The sequence below is a fragment of the Thunnus maccoyii genome, chromosome 22 (genome assembly GCF_910596095.1).
Source record: "Thunnus maccoyii chromosome 22, fThuMac1.1, whole genome shotgun sequence".
In the NCBI taxonomy this organism is placed as follows: Eukaryota; Metazoa; Chordata; class Actinopteri; order Scombriformes; family Scombridae; genus Thunnus; species Thunnus maccoyii.
Window position 1 is genome coordinate 371704 of NC_056554.1, and position 25512 is coordinate 397215.

Below are 25512 nucleotides of genomic sequence, written 5' to 3' on the forward strand. Positions count from 1 at the left end.
CAGACATGGATCAACTTTCCTGCTACATCAATGCATGAGGACAAGGGGAACACATGGGGAAATAAATGAGGTCAAAACAATGATTAAACTAAAGAAGGAAAGAACTGTGGACAGCTTCTAGCTGCTGCTGGCAGCAGGATCAGCACCTTGGAGAGCTGATCAAATCCTGATAAGGCCATTTCTGAAGAAACTGTGGTGTGAATAAATAGTTAAATAAGTAAATAGTTGTGTGATGATTTTTTGTGTGATGATTTTTTACATGATTAAAATTAATGATTTAATTTTTGAACAATATTTAACAAATTTTCTTTAACAATTTTGAGATTACAGTGATCAGGTTTCCATACTTTCAGCAATTAAAACCCCTCTGATTTTACTTGTTACCTGGGGGAGAGAGGGTCTGGGAGTAGTAATGGATCGTATGCTTTCACTTTGTGCACCAGCAGATCTGTTTCCTCTGCAGAGAAGTGTTCCTTCTTACTACCTGGCAAATGTGCCATTATAATAGCAATCCACCAAAGTACAAACGCACCTGGCTTTTAAAGGGAATGGGAGATGTCATTCTCATTGGTTTATTGCATGTTATGCCCAAAACAAACCCATGATTAATTAAGTGACTAAGGACAATCCTTTCGAACCATTCGCTTGGCGCTACGACCATTTTTTCTGCCATTAAACAAAAGTGGATTTGGACCCACCGTAAATGCACTTGCGCCATGCGATTCAGACTGTGTGCTTAGATCATTAAAATACGGTTAGGGTTGGGCTTAGGGTTAGGGTTAGGGTTAGTTTTGTTCACAAAATGTCATGCACAGCGTCGAGCCTCCTTACGGATTCAAAAATTACATTTATTTGTTAAGATATTTTTTACACATTCAATCATTTGAATTCATTTGCTCAAAATGTTTTTACACAATCACACATTTGAATATATTAAAGAATGTTTTCACGCATTTAGATATGGTGACACACACAGCTACAATACATATGACCCTCATTTTATTCCATATGCACCTGTTTTGGAGGTCCTTGATATGAAAAAGTTAGAGATTGTCTGGTTTTTCAAAATCCCAAGAGTGCTGGATTTTTCTTGCTTCGATTTATGTCCATTGCTCACTTTTTGCTCCTCTGGAAAGCGGGACAAAAAGTAATGTTATGTTATACTATGTTTTATCTTTCTATTTCTATACTCAGAATATTTAAATCTGAACCCATGATTTGAAAGTTTTTGCTGTTTAATAAATGAAATTCTGACTGAATTTTTACAAATTTCTGATTTGTTTCTTTCATAAATTTAATAAATAAATAAGTAAGTAAATAGTTGTAGTAGTATGCATATTTAAAATATTTTTCATTGTTCAACACAGGCCATTTCAGTAGAGGCATTAAATATACAACAATAAAGGAGAGAGAATTTAGTTTTACTTTTGTACAGCACTTTGTAGGCGGGACTTTTTACAAGCATCATTAAGTTCTTTCATAATTCGATAGTAGCCTACAGTCCAAAATGGTGGAGGTGTAGCTCTGCTGCTGCGTGCTGATGTTGCAATGGAATGACCAATTACCTTTCACTTCTTATTAATCTAGTTCTTTGTCTGTACAACAGGAGACAACAAGGAGAAGGACAGCAGCCTGGCTTCAACCAGGAGGCGAAAGACAAAGTGGAGCATCTTTATTTAACCCAATGGTCATAAATCAGGATTGGGCTCATCATTAGCCGTGTTTCCATTAACCTATTTTATGTGCATTTTGAAGTATTACATTAAAAAAGCTTAATGGAAACGCAAAAAATTGAAAAAACTTCAAATTCAACCTCAAAAAAGAGTTTACGTGCGCAATGGGCAATGGAAAAGCATTTGTCAAATAAATAATGACGTAATAAACATTTAACTCACATGACTGATCAGCTGTTTCCACCCTCAGCGTCTTCCAGCCTCTACAGATAGCATGAAGCATGGCCAATACTAGCTGACATAAAATAACAATGACAACTTGCCCAATTGAAACAAATTCCAAAAGACCTCCCTCCATTTTTCTCTCATCAAGGCAATATAACTATTTGTTTTGTTTCTGGTTGGCAACCTCTGTTTCTTCTACTCTGTTACTGGCGGATTATTTAGCCTATACTGCCATCTACTGATGAAACTATGTGTTGCATAGCCTAGTTTATTCGCTTCAAACCAGTTGATGGAAACGCACCTAATTTGCATTGTCCTTTTTGCAACATTTAAAAAGTTTGCTTAAAGTTATCTTGTAAATCTAATGGAAACACAGCTAATGTCATCTCCAGGTGAGTGTGCTGTTCTGTGCTTGCCTACATACTGGCAGTACCTACAGTTTGCTAACTTAGTGCTAGCTGTGGTAGTTGTGTACAAGCTAGTTCACATTAGATCATTTAGTTCAGGTGAGCAGCAATAGATGCTGACAACTGTAAACTTGCATGGCCAGTGTTAGGTAAACACAACCAGAATGGTGGACAGTACAAACCTCTAAAATGTCCCCAAACTGCATTTCAAACATATGACCTTGGCAACATGTCTATCCATCCTGCTGTGCACTGTGGCTGGCGTGCAGCAGTGTGGCTCCTCGGTGCAGTACCAGGAAAAGAGATCTGACAAGGAAGAAAGAAAAATTCAGTGCCCCATATTGCTGTTTTCCAAGCTACACATAATACAGCCTCTTTGCTTGACTCAAACTGTTAACTTATAGTCCTTCTGAATTAACGTTTCCCATTACTCAACACCAGACACCCACTGAACATACTGTTAGGAAAGAGCAGACTGGCGGAGCAAGCACAGACACCAAACCTAGTGCTTGAATGCTATGTGTGTCAAGAAAAGTACTGGGATCCATAATGACACCTCTCTTGCGGACAGAAGTCGGAGTAGCACTGTGTGCAACTTCTTCTTGTACTAGTCTAGTACATCACAACAAAACAAAGGGAGGCACCACCTTGTGGTGCTATTTGGCACTGCAGTAATACCACATTTACTAGACTGGCCATTAGAAGCACAACAGTGAACTCCAACAAGAGCAGCTGATACACACGCTGCAGCCCAGATGACCATATAAAGAAATCCGTCATGAGTTGAAATCAGCTCAGTTTCAAAGTAGAAAAAAACGTTGGAAAGTGAATGTTCAGAGCATTTTTAAGCTGGTGCTTTTTGCTCACAGGGATTACTTCTACATAAGGGCCCTATCTTACACCGGGCGCTTTGCCCAATGTGTGGGTGCATAAAGAAGATTTGCACAAAGGTTTGCAGTTTCGTTATTTGAAACTTTGGTCACGTAGAATATATCTGACATTGTAACATTTATATATATATATATATATATATATGTATATATGTGTGTGTGTGTGTGTGTATATATATATATATACACACACACACACACACAGAACACACACACACACATACACACACACACACATATATATATATATATATATATATACAGAACATATATATATGCAACTTCCATAGTTATTTTTATATAAATTATATATTTTTTAAAAATGTTTGAGTAACAAAATAATGTAATATGTAACGTAATTTTTAGATTTGACGAATTGACAAAGATAGTGTTACCTGACAGGCAAAACTCAGGGCTTGGGGTTTTATGAATTGCGCATGCTCCGCAGGAGCCGGAACTGCTCAGGGAATGGGTCCAGTGTTTAGTAGTACAGCATCTGACACAGACATGGACTGTCAACGTTAGCTGCAGTGTACATATTTACGTTGGACCAGGCAGTTTAGAGGTAGAGTTCGTCTGTGACGTCGTGGTAGCTTAAAAAGAATCCGAAAAATGGTAAGTTACTCCGTCTCGTTCGCTAAAAAGGCAGCAGTTAGGTGCTAAGCTAATGCTAGCAAGGTGTATGATATCAGGAAGTACCTACCTGCGGTACCTGCACCTGGCTTCTCTCAGCGTAGCCTGCAAGCTAACAGGCCGTAGAACAGCATACGGTGTGAAATAGCCCTGACTAACGTAACTGGCACACTTTGGGCTTTTAAATCAGCTTATAGTCGTGTTATGCTAGTTGTTTCACAATAACATTCGGTAATGTTAACATTTAGCATGACAGACTGTGATATTTGAAGGTCTGATTAGCTGCCGAGCTTCCTCATAGTTACTGAATTAAGCTTCAATTGTTTGTCAGTGTCAACAATAAAGGTGTCAGTGAGATGTTTCTGTCTGTCTGGCAGTCGACAGGATGTATACACAATGAGTAATTGATGATTAGATTTAAGTGCACGATAAATGTTAAGTTATTAAGATAAAATATATCATTTCTCTTGAGGCACTGTTCTCACATTATTGGTACATTGTACACAACGCAGTTAAAACAAACTCATTTTTTCTTTGCACTAAACAGATGTGATTTCCAATAACTCCACTGGCAATACTCAAATATCCTCCATCCAAGTATACTGCTGCTGTAAAACAAACAGACACCACACTTTCTCTTTGTCATAGAGACCATAGAGAGAGCAGGCAGATGTAAGTAAAGACAACTAGTAGGTAGTGGTAGAATTGTGTTATGATTGTGTGTATTGTAGAGCCTTTAATAGAATTAGATGAATCCCACAGTCACTGCAGCATGTGTTGATTTTCCTGGTCGCATCAGGTTTGTGTAACTATACCTGTATGCTTCTTCTAGCTGTGGACAGGCATGTTTGTTCATGTGTGGAGAGAATATCACACCAAACTCCATTTAGATATCTGATGACAATAGATTAATCAATTAACATCCACTTCAGAACAGAACGCACAGCACCTACGTATCCCCAGCTTATGAAGTTCTAATGGCTAATGTGTAAGCATACCATTTCCTACCTACATACTCAGCAGACACAGAGTTAACATTGTCATCCCATTGCAGTCTTGTTTGTGGCTAAATTACAAATGCAAGTACAATAATCACTGATCTTTTAGCTCTGTTTTGGTCTCCACCAACTCCTGAGGAAAAATACCTGTCTCTTTAGCTACTAAATACTCCACTATCTTAACCGGCTAGTCTCTAACTGTGTCTGTATGCTGTTTGGTGCTGAGCTGGTAGTGCACAGTGGCTTTAACAATGTGCTGTAGAATTAAAGCAACAAGCTTATGAAATGTCTTTCTTTAACTTCAGAACTGTGGAGCTGTATTATAATATTGTTAGCTTACTTTAACTTCAGCACTGTGGACCTATATTATATTAGACCAGAGCTAGGTTTTAGCTGACACTAAAACTTGAACAACAGGCCACATTAAGTAGTTTTAAAGAGAATTTTGTGTGATGTTCTCTATAGTGCAGCATGTCTCCATTTAAGTGTTCTCCATGAGGGCTGAAACTCACTGAGGGTATTTGGATTGAAGTTGACTGATGAAGACATGTATGATTTAGTTAAAACTAACCTTGTTTGATAAAAGCAGAACCAGTATTTAAGCATAGCCTTGAAATGGGCAATATGTCACAATATGGATAGAAATCATGATACATTAGATATGGAAAAGCATGTGAGAAATAGTTTATGGATAAAACATATGAACATGTTTTTTTTTTTGTTTTTTTTTTTTGTTTTTTTTGAAAATCCAGTAAAATAAATACCTGACAAATAACGGTATGGTAAAGTATTCTGAATTCAAATAATAGATGAGTGTCCAGCACATGCAAATGCTGGTTGCTAATACAAAGAAAAGAGGTAAAAGTTATTGAAGGGGGTATAATTACCTATTCACTCTCACAATAGCTCACAGTATAATGTACATTTCCACAGAACAAAGTCATTAAGTCATGCTCACGATGCTGCTGCTCTCTTTTCCTCTAATACCAACACTTTAACACTGATGCTGTTTTATTTTTATAATTATCTTCAGTCACTTCCTTTTAGCCAATTTTTGATCGTTGTCAAGGTAAAGCTGTTAAGAAACTCAACATTCCTGCAGATGTTTCACATACCAGGAAGGGAGGCGTAATGCCCTTTAGAGCTACTGAAAGGCTTTTAATGTGAAATATCTGTGCAGGAAGTAGTGAATTTCATTGAAGCTAACTTAACTGTGAAAAAACAGTAGAAGAGACTGGAATTACATACTGAATGAAAATATATTTATGTTTCAGAGGAGAAGGTGTTCTCAGCAGAGTGTTGAGGATGTGATGGAATAAATGCTGTGAAAATGTACATTACACTGAATTTATCAAGACAACAAGTCACCATGGAAGAAGTGTTGAGTTTGCATTAACAGTAACAGGAGCAGATCAAAAACAAGGGGGCTTCATACTAAAATATGAGAAATGAGAGGCCAGTCTTTAAATAAGATTGTTTCATATAAATACCCGGTCCTCTCTGCAGGTGAGGTAAGTAAAGGCCAGTCAGTGCTGAAGATTTTATGGTACTTCATCTCATTCATGTGAAATCATATAAAAATCCATTGTTGCCATGAATCAATGCTGCTGCTCAGCTAGTTTGTAACACTGCCCACAATTGCCTAATACAACTAGAGATAAATAGTATGGCAAAATCTTTATCTCACAGTATATGGTACCAGCCAAAACTTGGGACAGACCTGCTCATTTTTTCTTTATTTTTGCTATTTTCTACATTGTAGAACAACACTGAAGACCTTGAAACTATGTTTGAAATGATGTTTCATATTTTAGATTCCTCAAAGTAGCCACCTTTTGCTTTGATGACAGCTTTGCACACTCTTGGCAATAGCTTAACCAGCTTCATGAGGTAGTCATTTGTACTAGGTGATGCGTGCAGCAGAAGTGTGAGACTTGTAACTATTTGAAATTCCTTTATTGGAGCAGTAAAACTGCATTTTCCCATGTTGCCAGATAATACATCAACATGAAAGCCGTCATTAAAGTATTTGGCTGACAATTTCTATATTTTTCTCATTGTCAATAAATCTCATGTGCAGAGCCAAACCAAGAATGAACTCATTGTATTCAAAGCCTGATATATCTTATTCCTCTGTGCTGTAGAGCTCTGTTGTTGTTCAAAAACGGTTAAAAACATGTCAACAAGCCACACTGTTGAAAGAACTTAAGTACAATGTCAAGAAGAAGTTGTGATATGTAGTACAACAAGCGAGTGAAGCTGTAAATGAAACCGCGTTCCCTCACATGATCAGTGGTGTCTGCCTTACACAGAACTACTTTCCTGAGACTGAAAATGTGATCACTGTTATTAGTCTTTGGAGCCGTTTCTAAACAAACTAACACAACCAAACTCTTGGTGATGAAGGAACATGTCACCTGGTGCAGTGGTGTGGCTGACTGACGTGTTTTTAATAGTTTTTGGACAACAGCAGAGGTCTATGGCAGAGTTATTTGATATATCAGTCTTTGGATACACATACAATTCTTGTTGGTAGGATACATACATCGTTGGTTTTGGACTTTGAATTGGATTTGTTGACAAAAAGAAAAATACAGAATATGACCAGATTGTTTTTTTACTTTGACATTATTAATCAATACTTTCCTGTCCTTGTTCCTCTCTTTGCTTTTAATGTTTTCCATCCTTGTCTTTGCAGATGCGTTTCATGCTGCTGTTCAGCCGGCAGGGGAAGCTGCGGCTGCAGAAGTGGTACACAGCCACAGCTGAACGGGACAAGAAGAAGATGGTCAGGGAGCTGATGCAGATAGTGCTGGCCCGCAAACCAAAGATGTGCAGCTTCCTAGAATGGAGAGACCTCAAGATTGTCTATAAAAGGTAAAATGCTAAGTCATTAATTGTCACAGAAGTGTCTTTGTTAGTGATTCTTTGATCAATCGATTAATGGCTTTGGCTATAAAATGGTTAAAAAGCCCATAGTGCATTTCTCACAGGTGGTGTATTCAAATTGCTTGTTTGCAGTTCAAAACCCATAAATGTTTAATTTTCATAATAAAAAAATATTCGTAAAAATCATATGACAAAGAAGAGTATCAAATCCTCACACTGTAGAAGTTAGAACCAGTGAATGTTTGGCACTTCAGATTAAAAAAATTTGAAAATTGATGAATCATTTATTACAGTAGTCGCTGATAAATTTTCTGTCAATCGAGTAATCAGCTTAACCTTAGTTTCAGCTCTATTCATGACACCTGAATATGTGTGTGTTGGGGTTTAGACCAGCTGCAAAAAGGTAGAAAATCACTGTAAATGTTGGACTTTGGAAATTACAGTGCAGTCATTTAGTTTTAGAACACTTGGTTATTGTTGCACAAGCTGTGAGGAGTCATTTCATATTTTTGGCTCAAGGCAAAAATCAGAGAGAAGATCCGCACACTGCACTAGTAGCTCCCAGCAAATTTAATTGAGCAATGTTTTGATCTACCAGAGATCTTCGTCAGGCATTGTCAAATCACCATCACAGAGCAAGACAAACAATATGTAGCCACAGACGTATTCAGCAACTAGTACAGTGTGCGGATCTTTTTTCTGATTTTTGCCTCTATGTGATTTTTGAACAAGCACCCGTGAAAGTTTTTTGGATGTGCGTACTCTCACTCTTTTTGTCCTTGATATTTTTGGCTTAAACCATGAACCACATGGATATTCTATCAGCTGACATCCTCTCAACTGACACTCTACACAATCTAAAACCAAACAGTCCTATTGGTTCTGCTTAAAGGTGGAAAAACGTCTGTTTAAATACTATGGTAGCCACTGTAACCATAGCAACATGTTCTAGGCAATAGCTATTAAACAGATTTATTTACTCATTTATTTATTAGTAGATGGATATTTTGGGCATGTCAGGTTTTATTGAATAGCAAACAGTATAGACGGATGGATATGACATGCAACAGGTCAGCTGGAATTGAACTGAGGATGTTGTGGTTATGTGGTATGTGGCTTAAGCATTTATTTATTGGTATTATTTTCTACCAGGAACTGGCAGCATTATTTGCAGCACTACTGCATGTTTAAATCTTTATACTATTGTCATAGAACATATTTCTTCACCTAAAACAAAGACCAGGGCCTTGTTTCCCAAACACACCTTAATGATGATTAATTCACAAGTGACTTCTACACACTCGTAGGAGGCTGAGAGCATCTTAAGAAGCTCCAGAACTTACTGGTGGAACCGAAAATAATATTTGTATTCATTTTAAAGTCCATAATTATATCATGAACACTTATGGTCTTTGTTAAGTGATGTTGATATCAAATGAGAATTAATGTGTAAAAAAGATAAAGTAACACAAATTACTTCAACAATTAATTTACACAATCTAGTTTGTGTCATCACTGTCGTCTTCTCCTTCTTCTCTCCTCATTTATTCATTTCTTCTGGCCAAAATACCACTTTCCTGATGGAATATTTTCCATCTCTGGATCTTCTTTTCTTTCTATTTCTGGTGTGTATGTTGTTTGCTCACGCTTACATACAGCAAGTCTAATACAGAAATGATATTCATGAAACTTATAGGAACAGCCACTGCTTCATTTTCAGCTGAATATGATCTTCAGAGTAACTTCTTCCTCAGGCAGCAGCTAAATCAAATAAAGTAAGTGACTAATAACAGCGATCATGTTTTCAGTCTCTGCAGAGTAGTTCTGTGTAATGTAGAGGCCACTGCACATGCGCTGGAATGTGGTTCCATTTACAGAGGTTTGCAGTGATACACAAAATGACACTGTGAAGACAAGTCCAATATTTTTGTATTACAATTACTTATGACGATAACCTACTGGAAAACACTTTCTTAACATCAGCAGTCCTGTTGAGAGAGTCTATTTATACCTGTAGTTCAGTTCAGTTGATCCAGACAAAAGAAATTAATGATCATCTTTGTCTTTAAGATCTGGTCTGCTTTATGTTCACATTGTCTTTGACTAATGAAGTATGACACTAGTCATGAAGTCACATGGACAGACAGGTAACTTATTTATTGGACAGTTTTTATGAAGTCATCCTGTATCATCAGCACTACATGGATCCACAAGGGGAAATCAATTTATGATGACTGACAGCAGGTCATGCTGCACTTTACTGAACCCTATGTGTATATTTAGCTTTTCTTTCACAAGCCCTGATATTTGCTCTTCAATGTAGCTCACCTGTGATTATGAGAAATATATTATTCATGGCTGCTGCCCAGTTACACTACAGGCCAATCACCTAAATGGTCCACACTAAAGTCCGTTAACAGCCAACATGTCAAGTTTCAGGTTTTACCTCATCTGTGTAAAACATCAGATTTCCACACTGCACTGTAGAGCAGGAGTTTTCAACCTTTTGTAACATAAGGCCCACTTTTATTGATTTGATTGAAAAAAAAATTTCCAAAGACCACCTTCCCAAATGAATGAGAAAAAAAACATAACATGACTAGAAACGGAGAAAAAATAAACTGTAAGCTGTAATAAGCTGTAAATATGTGTTATGCCACTGTCAGCTGTAATGGCCAAAATAAATACTCTGCTTACCTTCAGTGAGACACTTGTGCTTACCTCTGGGAAATAATGAGATCAAGCTGTGGTGGAATGGGTGAGAGGCTGACAGGTAGAGTAGCATTCAAAGTTGCTTTCAATTTGTTCCTTGCCTTTGATTTTGTGACAGTCACAATGGTGAAAGGCAATGGAAATTTGATTGCCTGTTTTGACAGAGAGGGATATTGACTGGCAGCCAGTATCCAGAGTGAAGCAAGGTCAACTTGTGTGAACTGAAGCTTCAGGCTGCTGTTAGCTGATAGTTCCATTAGTTCATTTTCCAACACAGTGGACAGACCCATGTCTTCTGAAGCAAGATCAACAGAGAAACTTAGGTAGCTAGCTAACAGTGGCAAAACATATTTGTCTCTACCTGATGATGTGTCGTGGTTGGCGTGGTGATATTCAAACGGAGCAGGTTATTGAAATTATGCATTTTAATTTGACGTTTTTATTTACGGGAATTCTTGAGCACATTAAGATATAAAAATAACTGCTTTGTAAATTACCAAAAGAAAATTTAATCTAACCATTTGGCAGTACCAGTGTCTCTGCGGCCAACTAGATGGCGCTCTGAGGCCCAGCTGTGGGCTGTGGCCCACTGGTTGCGAATGACTGCTGTAGAGTACCTGTCCTGTGTGGCTGCTGTCAGCAATAGAGGAGGTTGTACCAACATCTGACTCAGTGTCTAACGTTAAGTTAGTTTAGTTTCGTTTATTTGCACAGAGGTTACAATAAAATATTCCACTTTTAAAAAGTTATATTGATTTTGCAGGAGAGGAAAGAAGCCCATACAAAGTCCCCCCCTTTCATTTCAAAGTCATTAAAAACATACGGGGTCATAAAAACAATACAACATCAAATAGACAAAAAACATGTATAGCAGAAAAAATGATCAGACAGAAATTTGAACACTTTAAATGTACAAGAGATGTAATACATACCCAGGCACATAAAATTCTATTCAATTCAATTCAATTTTCAATTCAGTTTTATTTTTATAGCACCAAATCATAACAAAAGTCATCTCAGGGCACTTTTCACACAGAGCAGGTCTAGACTGAACTCTTTAATTTAGAGAGACCCAACAATTCCCCCATGAGCAAGCATTTGGTGACAGTGGCAAGCAAAAACTCCCCTTTTAACGGGAAGAAACCTCACGCAGAACCGGGCTCTAGGTGGGTGGCCATCTTTTAGATAAAAGATATATTTTTAAATGTTTTTAGAAAGTTATTAAAGAAGATGACAACTTCAAAGTTGTACTTGGTGAATAAGTAGTTAAACTGACTTCACTAGCATACAACACTGGAGCTGAGAGTGTTGGAGCAGCTAACTTAAACGAGTTGCACTTCATTGCATCTCTCTGCCCTCCATTTCCATCATCCATCTCTGTTGCTACCCACTGTGCTTGTTAATGCTGGGATAGAAGACTTCATACTTTTCATCTCAAAGGAAGCTTCAGTTTTAATGTCAGGCTGGAAATCCCTAGCGAAGTCAAATATACCTGTATTTTGATTTTGATTTTAGCACCTTATCTGTTTTTTTTGTTTGTTTGTTTGTTTTGATTTGAAATCGGTCAAGGATTGATTCCCAGGTAGCAATTAAAAAGTCTTACATTTGACTTCAGTAAAGCAGCAGTGTCTCTGATTTTAGTGTGTGCACTCTTTACTTTAGTTCACCTCCCACAGACCGATGAAAGTTCTTGTCTGTTTGTATGTAGGCTGAGCTGCATTAGATTTTAGGTGGGTGGACAGGGTGAGACCCAGCATTCCACTCTCATTGATTTAACTGCACACACACACACACACACACACACACACACACATATACATACACATACACACATACATACAGATGCCACAGTGTGTGAACAGAATGCAGAGGTGGACAAATAAAACAAAGGAGAACCTATCAGCCTGTGCCTGTGTTTTGGCAGGTGGGTGGGTGATGAGTCAAGCACAGAGGGATTTCCTGCAGAGAAGATGGACCGAGGGAATACTGCACTTGTAAAAAGAGCTCTGCTGCTCATCACAAATCTCCTGTTAACCCTTTAAGCCTGGCATTTTAGATTTGTTTTAATAGAATATAGCAAATGTGGAACTTGTCAAGTTATAAGATATTAGACTTATTCTCAAAGAAAATCTCAGATCATACAACCCTGATATGATCTAGGCATGAACTAAACTTAGCACAAAAATTAAGTAAATTTGTGTTTGGTAGATTATTTCTTTGTTGTAACAATGCTTTTTGCAATAAATCATGTTCTGTTGGAAAGCCTGTTTATTTCCCTTTTAAATGGTGCCACATTTGTAAGGAACATGCGTTTGTGGGATGAGCAGCAGTGCCAGGCTGTTGTGGCTGTGTATGGTTCTTCCACATGCTACGGAGGCTCCTGTTTGTTAAATGAATTAATTGCTAAATTGCCAATATGTCTTGTTTCTTCAAACTTCAATCATCCAATCCACCAAACAAGAGTCAATGGCAGAATAATCTGTTTGGCATTGGCAGAGAAGATTTGGCATATTTTTCATGGACGCAACCGACATACTCAGCTCTGCTGCTCATCCCATAAATGCATGTTCCTTATAAATGTGGCACCATTTAAAAGGGAAATAAACAGGCTTTCCAACGGTATAAGATTTATTGCCAAGAAGCATTGTTACAACAAAGAAATAATCTACCAAATACAAATTTCCTTACTAATTGTTTTAAGTTTATATAGCTGTCCTCTTGTAGTTCAAACATGCAACACCCTCCACGCAGGTCTATAATAAAACCAGTTACTTCAGTTATTATAAAATGCAGGTAAAGTTGAAGGTTGCATGCTGTAGGTTTTAGCCATGCTAGTAGTTTGGTCAGTCGCTCCACTACTTTGGTCCAGACTGAAATATCTCATTGGCTGTTGGATGGATTGCCATGAAATTTGGCACAGACATTCATGATCCCCACAGGATGATGTGACACCAAAGTACTCTCAAGGTACTTTATGATCTAAGAGGTAACAGTGACATTGGTGAAGTCTCAGTCTTGGTACTATTAGATTTAAATGCAGGATTTGATACCATTGACCATAACATTTTAATTAAAAGGCTTGAGAAGTGGGTAGGAATTTCTGTCTCAGTACTTGACTGGTTCGCCTCCTATCAAATGGACGACGGAAATTTTCTGTGTCTCTCTGGAACTTCATCTGAATGTCGACATTGTATGCCTCAGACTAAGTATTAAATACTTAGTCTAAGTATTGATCCCCCTTTCTACAATTGTACTATTATAATTGTATTATAAATACATCCTGCCTCTTAGCCACATGATACATGAAAACAGCATATGCAACCATCATTATGCTGATGACACAAAGTTATACCTGTCCCTGTCCCCTGGAGACTTGTGAAATCACTGGTTGAAAGCATCAAAGACATAAACACCTGGATGTCCCCCAACTTCCTCCATCTTAACCATGATTGATGCTAAGCTTCTGCAGCAAGAAGTATGTTCTCTGCTAGTCTCTTTTTCCCTAAAGAGTACTGTACAGGTTAAAAATCTGGGTGTCATCATTCGCTTAGACCTAACATTCTAGAGCCATGTCACCAACATCACAAAAACTAAATTTTATCAGTTAAAGAACATATCCAAGAGGATTCTTGTCTCAGACAGATACAGAATAACAACTACATACATTTATTCATATCTTGTTGGTTGGACTATTTCAATACCCTCCTCACTGTCTACCTAGAAAGACTGTGGGCAGACGACAGCTCATCTAAAACGCTGATGCCAGAATCTTAACCAGAAAGAGCAAATTTGACCACATCATACTTGTTTCACAACTGACTGCAAAATTTTACTCCTGGTCCATAAAGCTCTAAACGGCCCTGCTCCACAGTACCTCTCTGGCCTACTCATTCAATATAAACCAATCAGAACTCTTAGGTCCTCTGGCTCAGGCTTTCTAGTTGTTTCAAGAGTTAGAACAAAAAAATCATCATCCATTGTTAATATAGAAATATCAATTAGTGCAGGTTTAACACATGATGTAGCACAACCTCACTGTTGTCGGACAACTGTCTAACATGTTTAGTTTACAGGGAGGTTAAGTGAAAAGACAAAATGTCAATTGACAGTGCAAAAAGCAAGCTAGAAGCTAGGAAGCAATGGCAGAATTCATGGAACAACTCAATGTCACTATATTATTAACCATTGTGCAGTATTTTGGTGTCTGATAGCATATCCATATCAGATAGATAGATAAATACTTTATTTATCCCAAAAATTAAAATGCAAATCATGGAAATATTACTCAATCAAGCCAACACAGACATTTTTATTTTTTTTTAACACAGGGCTGTGTTCAGTCTAATGCCTGGTAAGGGTCAAAGGCATTAATGTATGGAGGAATAGCTTATGAAAACAGATGTTACAGTGAAGTGCAAATCCATCCCCATTGACTTTGACCATTTATTCCTTTTGAGGTTTTACAGTGTTTCTCTCTTTTATGATTGTGATTTTGTGTGTGTGTGTGTGTGTGTGTGTATTCATGCAGGTATGCCAGCCTGTATTTTTGTTGTGCAATTGAAGAGCAGGACAATGAGCTGATCACACTGGAAGTCATTCACCGCTTTGTAGAGCTGCTGGATAAATACTTTGGCAGTGTAAGTCTTAGATCTCTAAAGCTCTCTCTGAATATTTTACCTAGATTTTCTCTGCTGTACAAAGCATTATGTGTGTTTACATGTACTCAGGCAACCAGGTTACAGTCCGCTATCTCCAGTAATCTGATTTTTTTAACTATCATTTAAATGAGGAACCTGGTTTCTGTAATCAGGGCAGGATATTAGAAAAGAGGGAAAACATTACATCATCACATTTGAGATGCTGAAAACAGCAATCTTTCGGCAATACTTAAAAAAAGATGAATCGATTATATTATGTTATCATACAGTGGAAACTGCTTATAGTGATCACGGTTACAATGATCAACCGCTTATATGGATCAAAAAGCTGGGGACAGAATCATCCCTATACAAATGCTGTTTAAATAATTTTCTTATAGTAATCAAGTAGTCCGCTTACAGTATTCATTTTGTGCCATGATACACATATGATATGTACTTAGCAGCTGCGGCACTATTATCAGGCGCTGTGGCCTACTTCCACAGGTTTGTGCTGAGGTGTGGGGTGGGGGTGCGGTATTTGTAACCGTCATGAAACAATCAGAAAATAAAGTATTATTCCTCTCATTCACCGGTTTTCTCACTACCACCGCTCACTCTCCTCGTCCACTCTCTAGCTCACTCGACCACTGCTTCTGTCTCTCTCGCTCTCTCTCACTCTCTCTATTCTCTCGTCTTTTTTAAAATGAGTCAGGAAGCTGTCAGCAAAGCCTAACTTTACTTTTAACTTTATCAAAGAGAAATGTCCTCCCCTCTTCTTAATAATGTTTTTGTGCCCCCTCATGGCAGGGTTGTACAGCGGGTTTCATTTCTCCAAAAGTTGATTCTGATTAAACTTTCTTACTGCAGGCCCCTGTGGCCCCCACCCCCGCCGCCTAAACACACGACCCCTCTGCTTCAGGCTGGTTACCTGGTGCTGCACATTGACATCATGACGGGAAAAAGAAAGTCATTCTCTCTCGATGAAAAGCATAGTCTCCTTGAAGCTTATGACAAACTGCCAAAATCGAGCCAACGAGATGCAGCAGCAAAACAACAAGCGTTTGAAACTACTATATTTTGAAACGGTCAATAAAATTCAGTAAATAGTGAAGCTGCACATTGCATTGCTTTATATTCATGTAATAAATATGCAAATATCAATTAAATGGTAATCTGCATGAGTAATTTAGAAAAAGAAAAAAAATCGGTTATAATAATCGTCCACTTATAGCAATCAATTTCACCCAAACAGACGTGATCACAACAAGCATTTTCCACTGTATTGTAATAGTTCCAGGTAAATTTAATTTTTTTCAGCTCTGAACACAAAGTAGCCTATAAAAGTATAAACAAGTGGGCTTCCACCACCAGCATTTAGATATTTGTTAAATTCAAACACTTTTCGTGCCTTTCTCTCTCACTGCGCTGTCAGTCTACTCCCACACAAACTGTTAGCAACACGCTGTCTATCCATGACTTGTAGCTACAGCAGTTAGTTTACTCTTTCTCCAATGAGACATTAAATTTTGCAGTTAATCTGCGGTTCACATGCATACCGAACTGTGGGGGGGCGATCCGTTGGGATCACAGATCAGCTACGTTCCGTTACACCACTAGTTAATATCAGTAAGCCATGCTTCTAAATTCAGGTTGTGGGTGGGGAGAAATCTGGTTACTGATCTGCTGCTTGTGCATGTGGATTTACAGAAACTATACCTTGATGATTGGTATTTGTTTGTACAGGTGTGTGAGCTGGACATCATCTTCAACTTTGAGAAGGCCTACTTCATTCTGGATGAGTTCCTGATGGGAGGGGAGATCCAGGACACATCTAAGAAGAGCGTCCTCAAAGCCATTGAACAAGCTGACCTACTGCAGGAGGTAACCTGACCCACTATCTCTGTTTCTGTTCTTTTTCTTTGCCTGGTTGTTGGTTATCAGGAGATTAGAGTTAAAGGGAAACCTCAGTATTTTTCAACCTGGACCCTATTCTGCCATCATTTTGTGTCCAGTATTGAGCAAGAGCGCTTCAGCCAGTAGCCACAAACCGGGCTAAAATGTAATCTGATGGGGCAATAGTGCTAATCAGCTAAATATTCGCCCATGACTTTGAAAATCTTTTAGATAACACAAACTTTTTGGTACTCCAACACAACAAACTCCTCCCAGCACTCCTCTCTCCAGCTTTATCATGGCTCAATATTTAGCTGATTTCGACAACAAGTCAGCTCTTGCGATTTCAGAATGAGACTTCTCATTGAGCAAGACTTGGTGAGACATGCAACAAACAAACCGGATTAAGCAAAAGGTTAAGAAAAAAGTTTTATTTCTCTGTATGGTCCTTAACATAATGTTGTCAGACACTTACAATAACAATCTGTTCCTGTCAGTGGCAAAAACAAGCACTTTTAGTGGATGGACATTGATGCTTGTTATGCGGCTGCCAGCTGAAGCGCTCTCACTCAATATTGGACCAATTTCAAAAACTGTTGTCCCCATTAGTCACTTATACACAAAATGATAAATGAAAAATAGGGTCCAGGTTGAAAAATACTGAAGTGACATGGTAAGAGCTGGATAGCAGAACTGAAGTTTTTATTTTTTCCCTGACATTTCTCTTATGAACCACAAAGTGAACATATGATGTGATCAATCTATCAATCGTCACCCTCTGAGCTGTATCAGAGAGATCATGATTATTAATTTAGTTAGCAAATGCCTCACGCTTTCTTCCTCGAGGTTAACATTTTATAGAAATCCCTCTGACCTTGGTGAGGACACTCTTTGTTTCAGTAATTTTCTCATTTGCTGTAATACATGGTGGGAAGCCCTGACAGTAGAAATGTGGATCTGATCTACTATTTAAGACAAATACCAAATAAAAATAATAGCAGGGCCCCTGAATCATTTTGTTTCCACCACAGAAACCAGAGTTTTACATAGTTTCCCGGTGCCAAAAAAGTCCCTGCTTTCAGAGGTGGTGCTTTCTGATCTGGTGGAGTTTGTAGTGCTGAATGTCATTGAATGGTCAAACCCAAACATAGGCTGCTATAACTTGTGTACAGCTTTAATCATCCAGTTACTAGTGGTTAATGTGTGAATATAACTGGTAATATTACGACAGGGAAGACATTTCTTGTCATTTTTATTTGATTAGATTATGAATCTGTTCAGACTTTTAGCTTTCAATACTTGGTAGTTTTCAATATTTGGTGTTACAAACACATCTTGGTTGGTGTCAAAAAGCATTGAGGTTTAGTACTAGCACTAGTTGCTCAGTTGACTGACCCATGAGTTTGAGAGCAGTCTTATCTGTGGTCTGCCATAAATTAGATTATATGCATTTTTCTTTCAGCATTGCTGAATATTTTGGCGGGCTGCATAATGCTATAATTAGGGCTGCAACTAATGATAATTTTCATTATCGATTGATCTGTCAATTATTTTCTTGATTAATTTATTAGTTGTTTGGTCCATATACTGTCAGAACATGGTGAAAAATGTCAATCACTTTCCCAAAGTCCAAGATGATGTCCTCAAGTGTCTTGTTCTGTCCACAGCTCAAACTACTCAGTTTACAGGGTTTGTACCAGGGCTGGAAATCCATGAAAACACTTGAATATTAATGTGGTATTTTCAAAGTTTGAAATGTTTTTGGATTTTGAATAAAGTGCTTGAAAGTGCTTGAAATTGCAATTGCATTACTTTCATGGCCAAGTGCTGGATCAGTGACACATTTCTTTTAAATTTGTCTCCCTTTTGTAGAATGCCGTCACTAAACATAATTTTGGTTGTTTATAGCATAGTAATACACAACAACATACATACATACAACATACACAACCATACAAAAAAAAAAAAATCCCCCTCTCACCCCCCTCCCATGGGGGGTGGTGATGTGTCTTCCTCAAGCTCGGGTCCCTTGGGCCTGGGAGTTTCAGGGTTCTACACAGTATCTTAGCTGTTCCTAGGACTGCGCTCTTTTGGACAGAGACCTCAGATGTCGTACCTGGAATCTGCTGGAGCCACTCTCCCAATTTGTGGGTCACAGCCCCCAGTGCTCCGATTACCACTGGCACCACTGTTGCCTTTACTCCCCACATCTTTTCTAGCCTCTCTTTCAGCCCTTGGTATTTTTCGAGCTTCTCATGTTCCTTCTCCCTGATGTTGCTGTCGCTTGGGAATGCTACATCTATCACCACTGCCTTCTTCTGTCATTTGTCGATCAACATGTAGGGGCTTGTCCCTCCATGATGGTTCCTCCTCTGCATCATCAGGTTTCTGCTGCCTGAGGTATTCACTTAGCTGCTCATCTTTGGGGGCCATCTTCCTGATGTATTCCTGGATCTTGGTTGTTTCATCCGGGATAGTGGCTCTGACGCTCACCAGTCCTTGGCCTCCCTCATTCGGCTTAGTGTACAGTCTCAGGGTGCTGGACTTGGGATGAAAACCTCCATTCATTGTGAGGAGCTTCCTTGTCTTGATATCAGTAGCCTCTATCTCCTCCTTTGGCCAGCTTATTATATCAGCGGGGTATCTGATGACTGGCAGTGCGTACATGTTGATGGCTTATATCTTGTTCTTCCCATTCAGCAGACTTTTCAGGACCTGCCTTACTCTGTGTAGGTATTTGGCTGTGGCTGACTTCCTTGCGGCTTCCTCATGGTTCCCATTTGCCTGCGGGATCCCAAGGTATTTGTAGCTGTCCTGAACATCTGCAATGCTGCCTTCTTGTCGTTCAACCCCCTTGGTTCTGATCACCTCCCTTTGATACCATCCGACCACACTTATCTAGTTTGAATGACATTCCAGTGTCGTTATTGTTGATCCTGGTGATGTGAATCAGTGAGTCGATGTCTCGCTCATTCTAGTGCAATTGGCTTTGAGTTGGCATTTGAGTCATTTTCCACAGCCCCATTGAGTTCTTGATGAAGGTTCTTGTGTCCTGTTGATGTTGTATGTTTCCAAGCATTCCAGTATCCATGTGTGTGGCATGAGGGTCTCCGGCAGGTCTCAGACTGCTTCTCTAATTTGGGCCTGTCTTATATGCTACTTTTGTCTAATTGACGTCCAGATCTACATTTCCCAGTTATCTAGATCGACATTTTCTGGTTATTTATCTCCTGCAGTAAATAACTATTTGGATCATTAACTCGGATCACTTTTTGGACCCCGGTATGGATCAGGCCAAAGTTTCCCTTCATTCGATTTGGGACGCCATTCAGCGGACCACATCTGACATAAAGACTTATTTTGACTCTAAAATTGAGACCATCCAAACGAGTCTCTCTAACATTCAAGGATCTTTATCCACCTTGTGTGATCAAGTCTCTGAGCTTGAACATAGGGTGAGTGCTTATGAGGATAACGTTGATGACCTGATGAAACTTAAACAATCACTTGAAAAAGAAAATGCCTACCTGAAGGAGAAAGTTGATGATGCAGACAACAGAAGTAGGTCATCTAATCTTCGCTTCATTAATGTCCCCGAACAAAGTGAGGGAAGAGACATGATCGCCTTTGTGAACCAGCTGATTCCACTACTGCTTTGCAAGGAGAATTCCCCCACGGTCCCAGTCATCGAAAGGGCTCATCGCCCTCCCACCTTCAGCTCCTGCACTAGATCTGCTCCCAGACCCATCCTGGTTAAGTTCTTACATTTTCACATTACATTACTCTCCACACTTTGACCCTACGATCCAACTGCCTAGGCAGAATCTGGACTCATCGCTGAACATAACGTTCCTCCACATGTTCAGGTTCCAGTGCATGTGTTGCTGACACCAGCGCAAACGGGCCTGATGGTGAAGAGTAGGCCTCCTGGCAGCCCTATGAGACTGGAGATTGGCTGCGTGCAGTCTGTTCCAGATTGTCGGGGTAGAGAGCCGTCAGCCATATCGTCCTGCAAACCTTGACTGCAAATCTGTAGAAGACAGCCTACGGTACCTAAGTGCTGACAGGGTGAGGAAACGGTCTTCTTGGGGTGTCGTCTTCTTGGGATGCCCACTTTGCGGCCTGTCTCTGACATCCCCCGTTATATGGAACTTGGCCTTCACTTTGGAGATGGTACTAGGGCTCTCTCCAAATAATGCTGCAACTTGGTTTTGCGGAACACCAGCTTGAAGTTGTCGAATCGCACAGGCCCTATCCAGATCAGTCAAACGTGGAATGCCAATTCTTGGAGCAGACACCTACTGACCACTGTAGCAGGGCCCATGCTCACAGGTGCTTCCAATCAGGTGCCAATCAGTCACCTGATTAGCAGCACCTGGGGGAGTCAATAGCAAGAGCAAAATAAGCTTTTTGGCATTGGCAGAGAAGATTTGGCAAATTTTTCATGGACGCAACCCACATAGTCAGCTCTGCTGCTCATCCCACAAATGCACGTTCCTTTCAAATGTGGCACCATTTAAAAGGGAAAAAAACAGGCTTTCCAACGGTATAAGATTTATTGCCAAGAAGCATTGTTACAACAAAGAAATAATCTACCAAGCACAAATTTCCTTACTTTTCATGCTAAGTTTATTAATTCTTTTCACTGCTTCAGGACCTCTTTATTCTGTCATCGTAAAACAACCTGTTCATGCTTTTAATTTGTGTGTATTTGCAATTAGAAGATGAATTGTTTCAAGTGCTCTCGGTACTGATGAAACTGATCTGATTTTACGGGTCATTTTTCATTTCTTGTATCTAGCTTCTTGTACAACTGCTGAAGGTGGGGGGTGTGGGTGGCAGATGATGAGAGAGCTGTCTGTATCTGTGTATTTGTAGTCTATGTTTGTTATATAACGTTGTCATTGTAAGTATGTGTTATATTCTGTATTTTGTGTGTTTTAGGACCCCCTTGAAAATGAGATGCTACATCTCAAGGGGCTATCCTATTAATAAATTCAACTAAATATATATATCTATATATCATCCAAAACATTAAAACCACTTGCCTAATATTGTGTAGGTCCCCCTCGTGCCATCAAAACACCTCTGACCCATCAAGGCATGGACTCCACAAGACATCTGAAGGTGTCCTTTGGTATCTGACACCAAGACATTAGCAGCAGGTCCTTGAAGTCCTGTAAGTTGCGAGGTGGAGCCTCCATGGATCGGACTTCTTTTTCCAACACATTCCACAGATGCTCGATGGATTGAGATCTGGGGAATGTGGAGGCCAAGGCAACAACTTGAACTCTTTATCATGTTCCTCAAACCATTCCTGAACAGTTTTTGCAGTTTGGCAGGGTGCATTATCCTGCTGAAAAAGGCCACTGCCATCAGGGAGTACCAGTGCCATGAAAGGCTGTACTTGGTCTGCAACAATGTTTTGGTAGGCGGTACATGTCGAAGTAACGTCCATATGAATACCAGCACACAGGGTTTAACATTGGCCAGAGCATTACACTGCGTCCGCCAGCTTGCTTTCTTCCCATAGTGCATTCTGGTGCCATCTCTTCCCCAGGTAAATGATGCACAGGCAACTGGCCGTCCACATGATGTAAAAGAAAACGTGATTCATCAGACGAGGCCACCTTCTTCCATTGCTCTATGGTCCAGTTCTGATGCTCACTTGCCCATTGTAGGCGCTGTTGGCGGTGGACAGGTGTCAGCATGGGCCCTCTGACTGTTCTGCGGCTACATAGCCCTATACGCAGCAAGCTGCAATGCACTGTGTGTTCTGACACCTGTTTATCATACCCAGTATTAACATTTTCAGCAATTTCAGCTACAGTAGCTCTTCTGTGGGATCGGACCAGACGGGCGAGCCTTCGTCCCCCACGTGCATCAGTGTGCCTTGGGCAACTATGACCCTGTCACTGGTTCACCAGCTATCTTTCCTTAGACCATTTTTGGTAGTGACTGGCCACTGCATACTGGGAATACCCCACAAGATGTGCTGTTTTGGAGATGCTCTGACCCAGTCATCTGGTCATCACAATTTGACCCTTGTCAAAGTTGCTTAGATCCTTATGCTGGCCCATTTTTCCTGCTTCCAACATATCAACTTCAAGAACAAACTGTTCACTTGCTGCCTAATATATTCACTTCATCTGTCAGTGGTTTAAATGTTTTGGCTGATCGGTATATTTACAGTGGGATCTAAAAGTCTAAATGGGAAAGTGGTCTCAGACATTTTGGACCCTGCTATGTATGTATTAAAGATATAGTGCTAAATGCACACACACACATACATACATACATACACACGCATGCACGCACACACATATATGTATATATATGTGTGTATATATATAATTTGCTTGAAAAGTGCTTGAATTTGATTTAAGAAAAGGTGTAGGAACCCTGAGTGTCATAAAGGACTAAAGAAATTAGAAAATATTCACATTTGAGAATCTGGAACCAGAGAATTTGGAAATTTTCCTCTTAAAAATGACTCAAAACAATTAATCAATTATCAAAATAGTTGGCGATTAATTTAATAGTTGGCAACTAATCGATTCATCCTTGCAGCTGTAGCCATAATGTAATGTGACGGAACAAGGCCTGAGTCTGCTCGCTACGTCTTAGAGCTGGTAGCTAATGAAATATTCATATACACATATCTTTTTTATTGTATTCATTAACTGGTGTTCTTTGTACTTACTGTGATTAATTAGTGAACGTTAAAGACTGTAACTGAGTCTTCCAATCTCTGTGTCTGTTTTCTTCACAGGAAGACGAGTCACCCAGGAGTGTGTTGGAGGAGATGGGCTTGGCGTAGTACACAGCACCGTTGTGAGAGACTATAGATACTAAGGCAGAGGGCTGGATGAGTGGGGGTGGGATGGAATCTGGGAATGAACATGCTTGGACTGACAGCACTGGTTCTGTGTATCTGTGGGCTCTGGGGACTGATAAACAGTGTTTAACTGAGGAAGAGACTCAGTTAGGACTGGAAGATCCTTGTGTGTGTCTGTGTGTCTGTGTGTCTGTGTGTCTGTGTGTGTGTGTGTGTGTGTGTGTGTGTGTGTGTGTGTGTGTGTGTGTGTGTGTGTGTGTGTGTGTGATCTGTGTGTGGCTGCAGGAGGGTTCAGAATTTTAAATGGGTGAGATGGAGTCCAGTTTGCTTATAAGAGTTAAGATAATAACCCACCATGGATACTGGCTTTAGAGCCATACTGAGGCAGGTTTGTAGTTTCGCTGATGCTTTGATACAAATAGCACACTGTTTCATGGAGTTTGGTCAGATACTCAGTGTGGGCTTAAGAGTAGGTTGGGGATTTTGGGAATAGAAAAAGAGAGAGAAAAAAAACTGGGAATCACTTAAAGGATAAGTCTGGTGTTATTATATATTTTCTTATTGTAAACAATTCTCTTGAAGAGACCAAATCCAACAATGTGTTAGTCCATCTCTCAGTACTTCTGACTTCCCTACCCTGTGTGTCGCTCTCAGTCCCAAGCACATTGGTTCCTACTGAAGATGTAAATCTTAAAAAATAGCTCACAAATATATAGTTTTGTATTTAAAAAAAACAGCTGGTCACTGTAGTTTTTAACAAATGTTACTCAAACAGGAGGAAGTAGTGCATTTCAAGGGGACTGTTTTCAGCGGCGGATGAATCCACATTTGTTGCTTCACAGCACAGAGAAATAAGATATATCAGGCTTTGGATACACACACAGTACTTGTTATTGTTGGTTTTGGACTTTGAATTGTTGACAAAACAAAAACTACTGGATATCACCAGACTTATTTAAAGAAAAAAATTCAATGTTTTTGCAGTCTTGCTTTTGTAGTGTTCGCCATTATTCCTATTGATTATGGAAGCAATAATATACCAGAGAATGAGTGTTCCACCAGTGTGTTGTCATCAATATCAGGACACCTCGTAGAGCTATTATCCCACTTGGATTATTACCTGTCACCACTGCAAAAAAACCCAAAACAAAACAAAAAACTGTGTTCAAATAGTCATCCAATTTAAGTCATGATTAGTTCTGTTTAACTGATGGTTGCATTGCATGAAGCTTTGGTGTTATTGCTATGGTTACCTGCAGTTTAATATACAGATGCAGGGTTTCCCACAGAAAAGCTGTTAGGTCTGGTGACGAGTATCTTTTGACAGGGGTCGGTGGCCCGTTGCAGACATGGCAACATTAAGGTAGGCCCCGTCTGTACCTTTCACAAATGTAGAGTGGTGGTTAAAGTGTTGATGAGTTTTCCTCAAATAGTTCTAACAGACACTCACCAACCATTAAGAAACATGCACTTTCTGTGGCCATGGTGCAGCTTCACTGCTGGTGTCGGTGGATGCAGCCACTCTGTTAGATACAGTCTATGTCAAACAGAACCAGACAGGTTGTAAACGAATCCCCAATTTAACCATATTATATCAACTGGATTCTGAATAGAAATCAACTGAAACATACAGTGTAGTAGTCATCTATAATGTAACTAGGGATGCACCGATCTGACTTTTTCAGTCCTGATACCTGGGCTTTTGGTATTGGCC

General features: G+C 39.4%; 1 protein-coding gene and 1 long non-coding RNA gene across 2 annotated transcripts; one reads left to right on the top strand and one right to left on the bottom strand.

The window, feature by feature from the left end:
- Window positions 1-702: 702 nt before the first annotated feature.
- LOC121889127 lies at window positions 703-2840 on the bottom strand. Its single transcript, XR_006093445.1, has 3 exons — window positions 2764-2840; window positions 2488-2611; window positions 703-1128 (listed from the first exon to the last, which is right to left on the bottom strand). It is a non-coding gene; the product is annotated as an uncharacterized LOC121889127 (long non-coding RNA).
- A 798-nt stretch (window positions 2841-3638) lies between these two features.
- On the top strand, window positions 3639-24678 carry ap1s1 (adaptor related protein complex 1 subunit sigma 1). Its single transcript, XM_042400834.1, has 5 exons — window positions 3639-3810; window positions 7525-7703; window positions 14956-15064; window positions 16811-16948; window positions 23733-24678. Exons 1-5 carry the CDS (start codon window positions 3808-3810, stop codon window positions 23778-23780), a joined length of 477 nt encoding a protein of 158 aa, XP_042256768.1. The 5' UTR covers window positions 3639-3807; the 3' UTR covers window positions 23781-24678.
- Window positions 24679-25512: the final 834 nt, after the last annotated feature.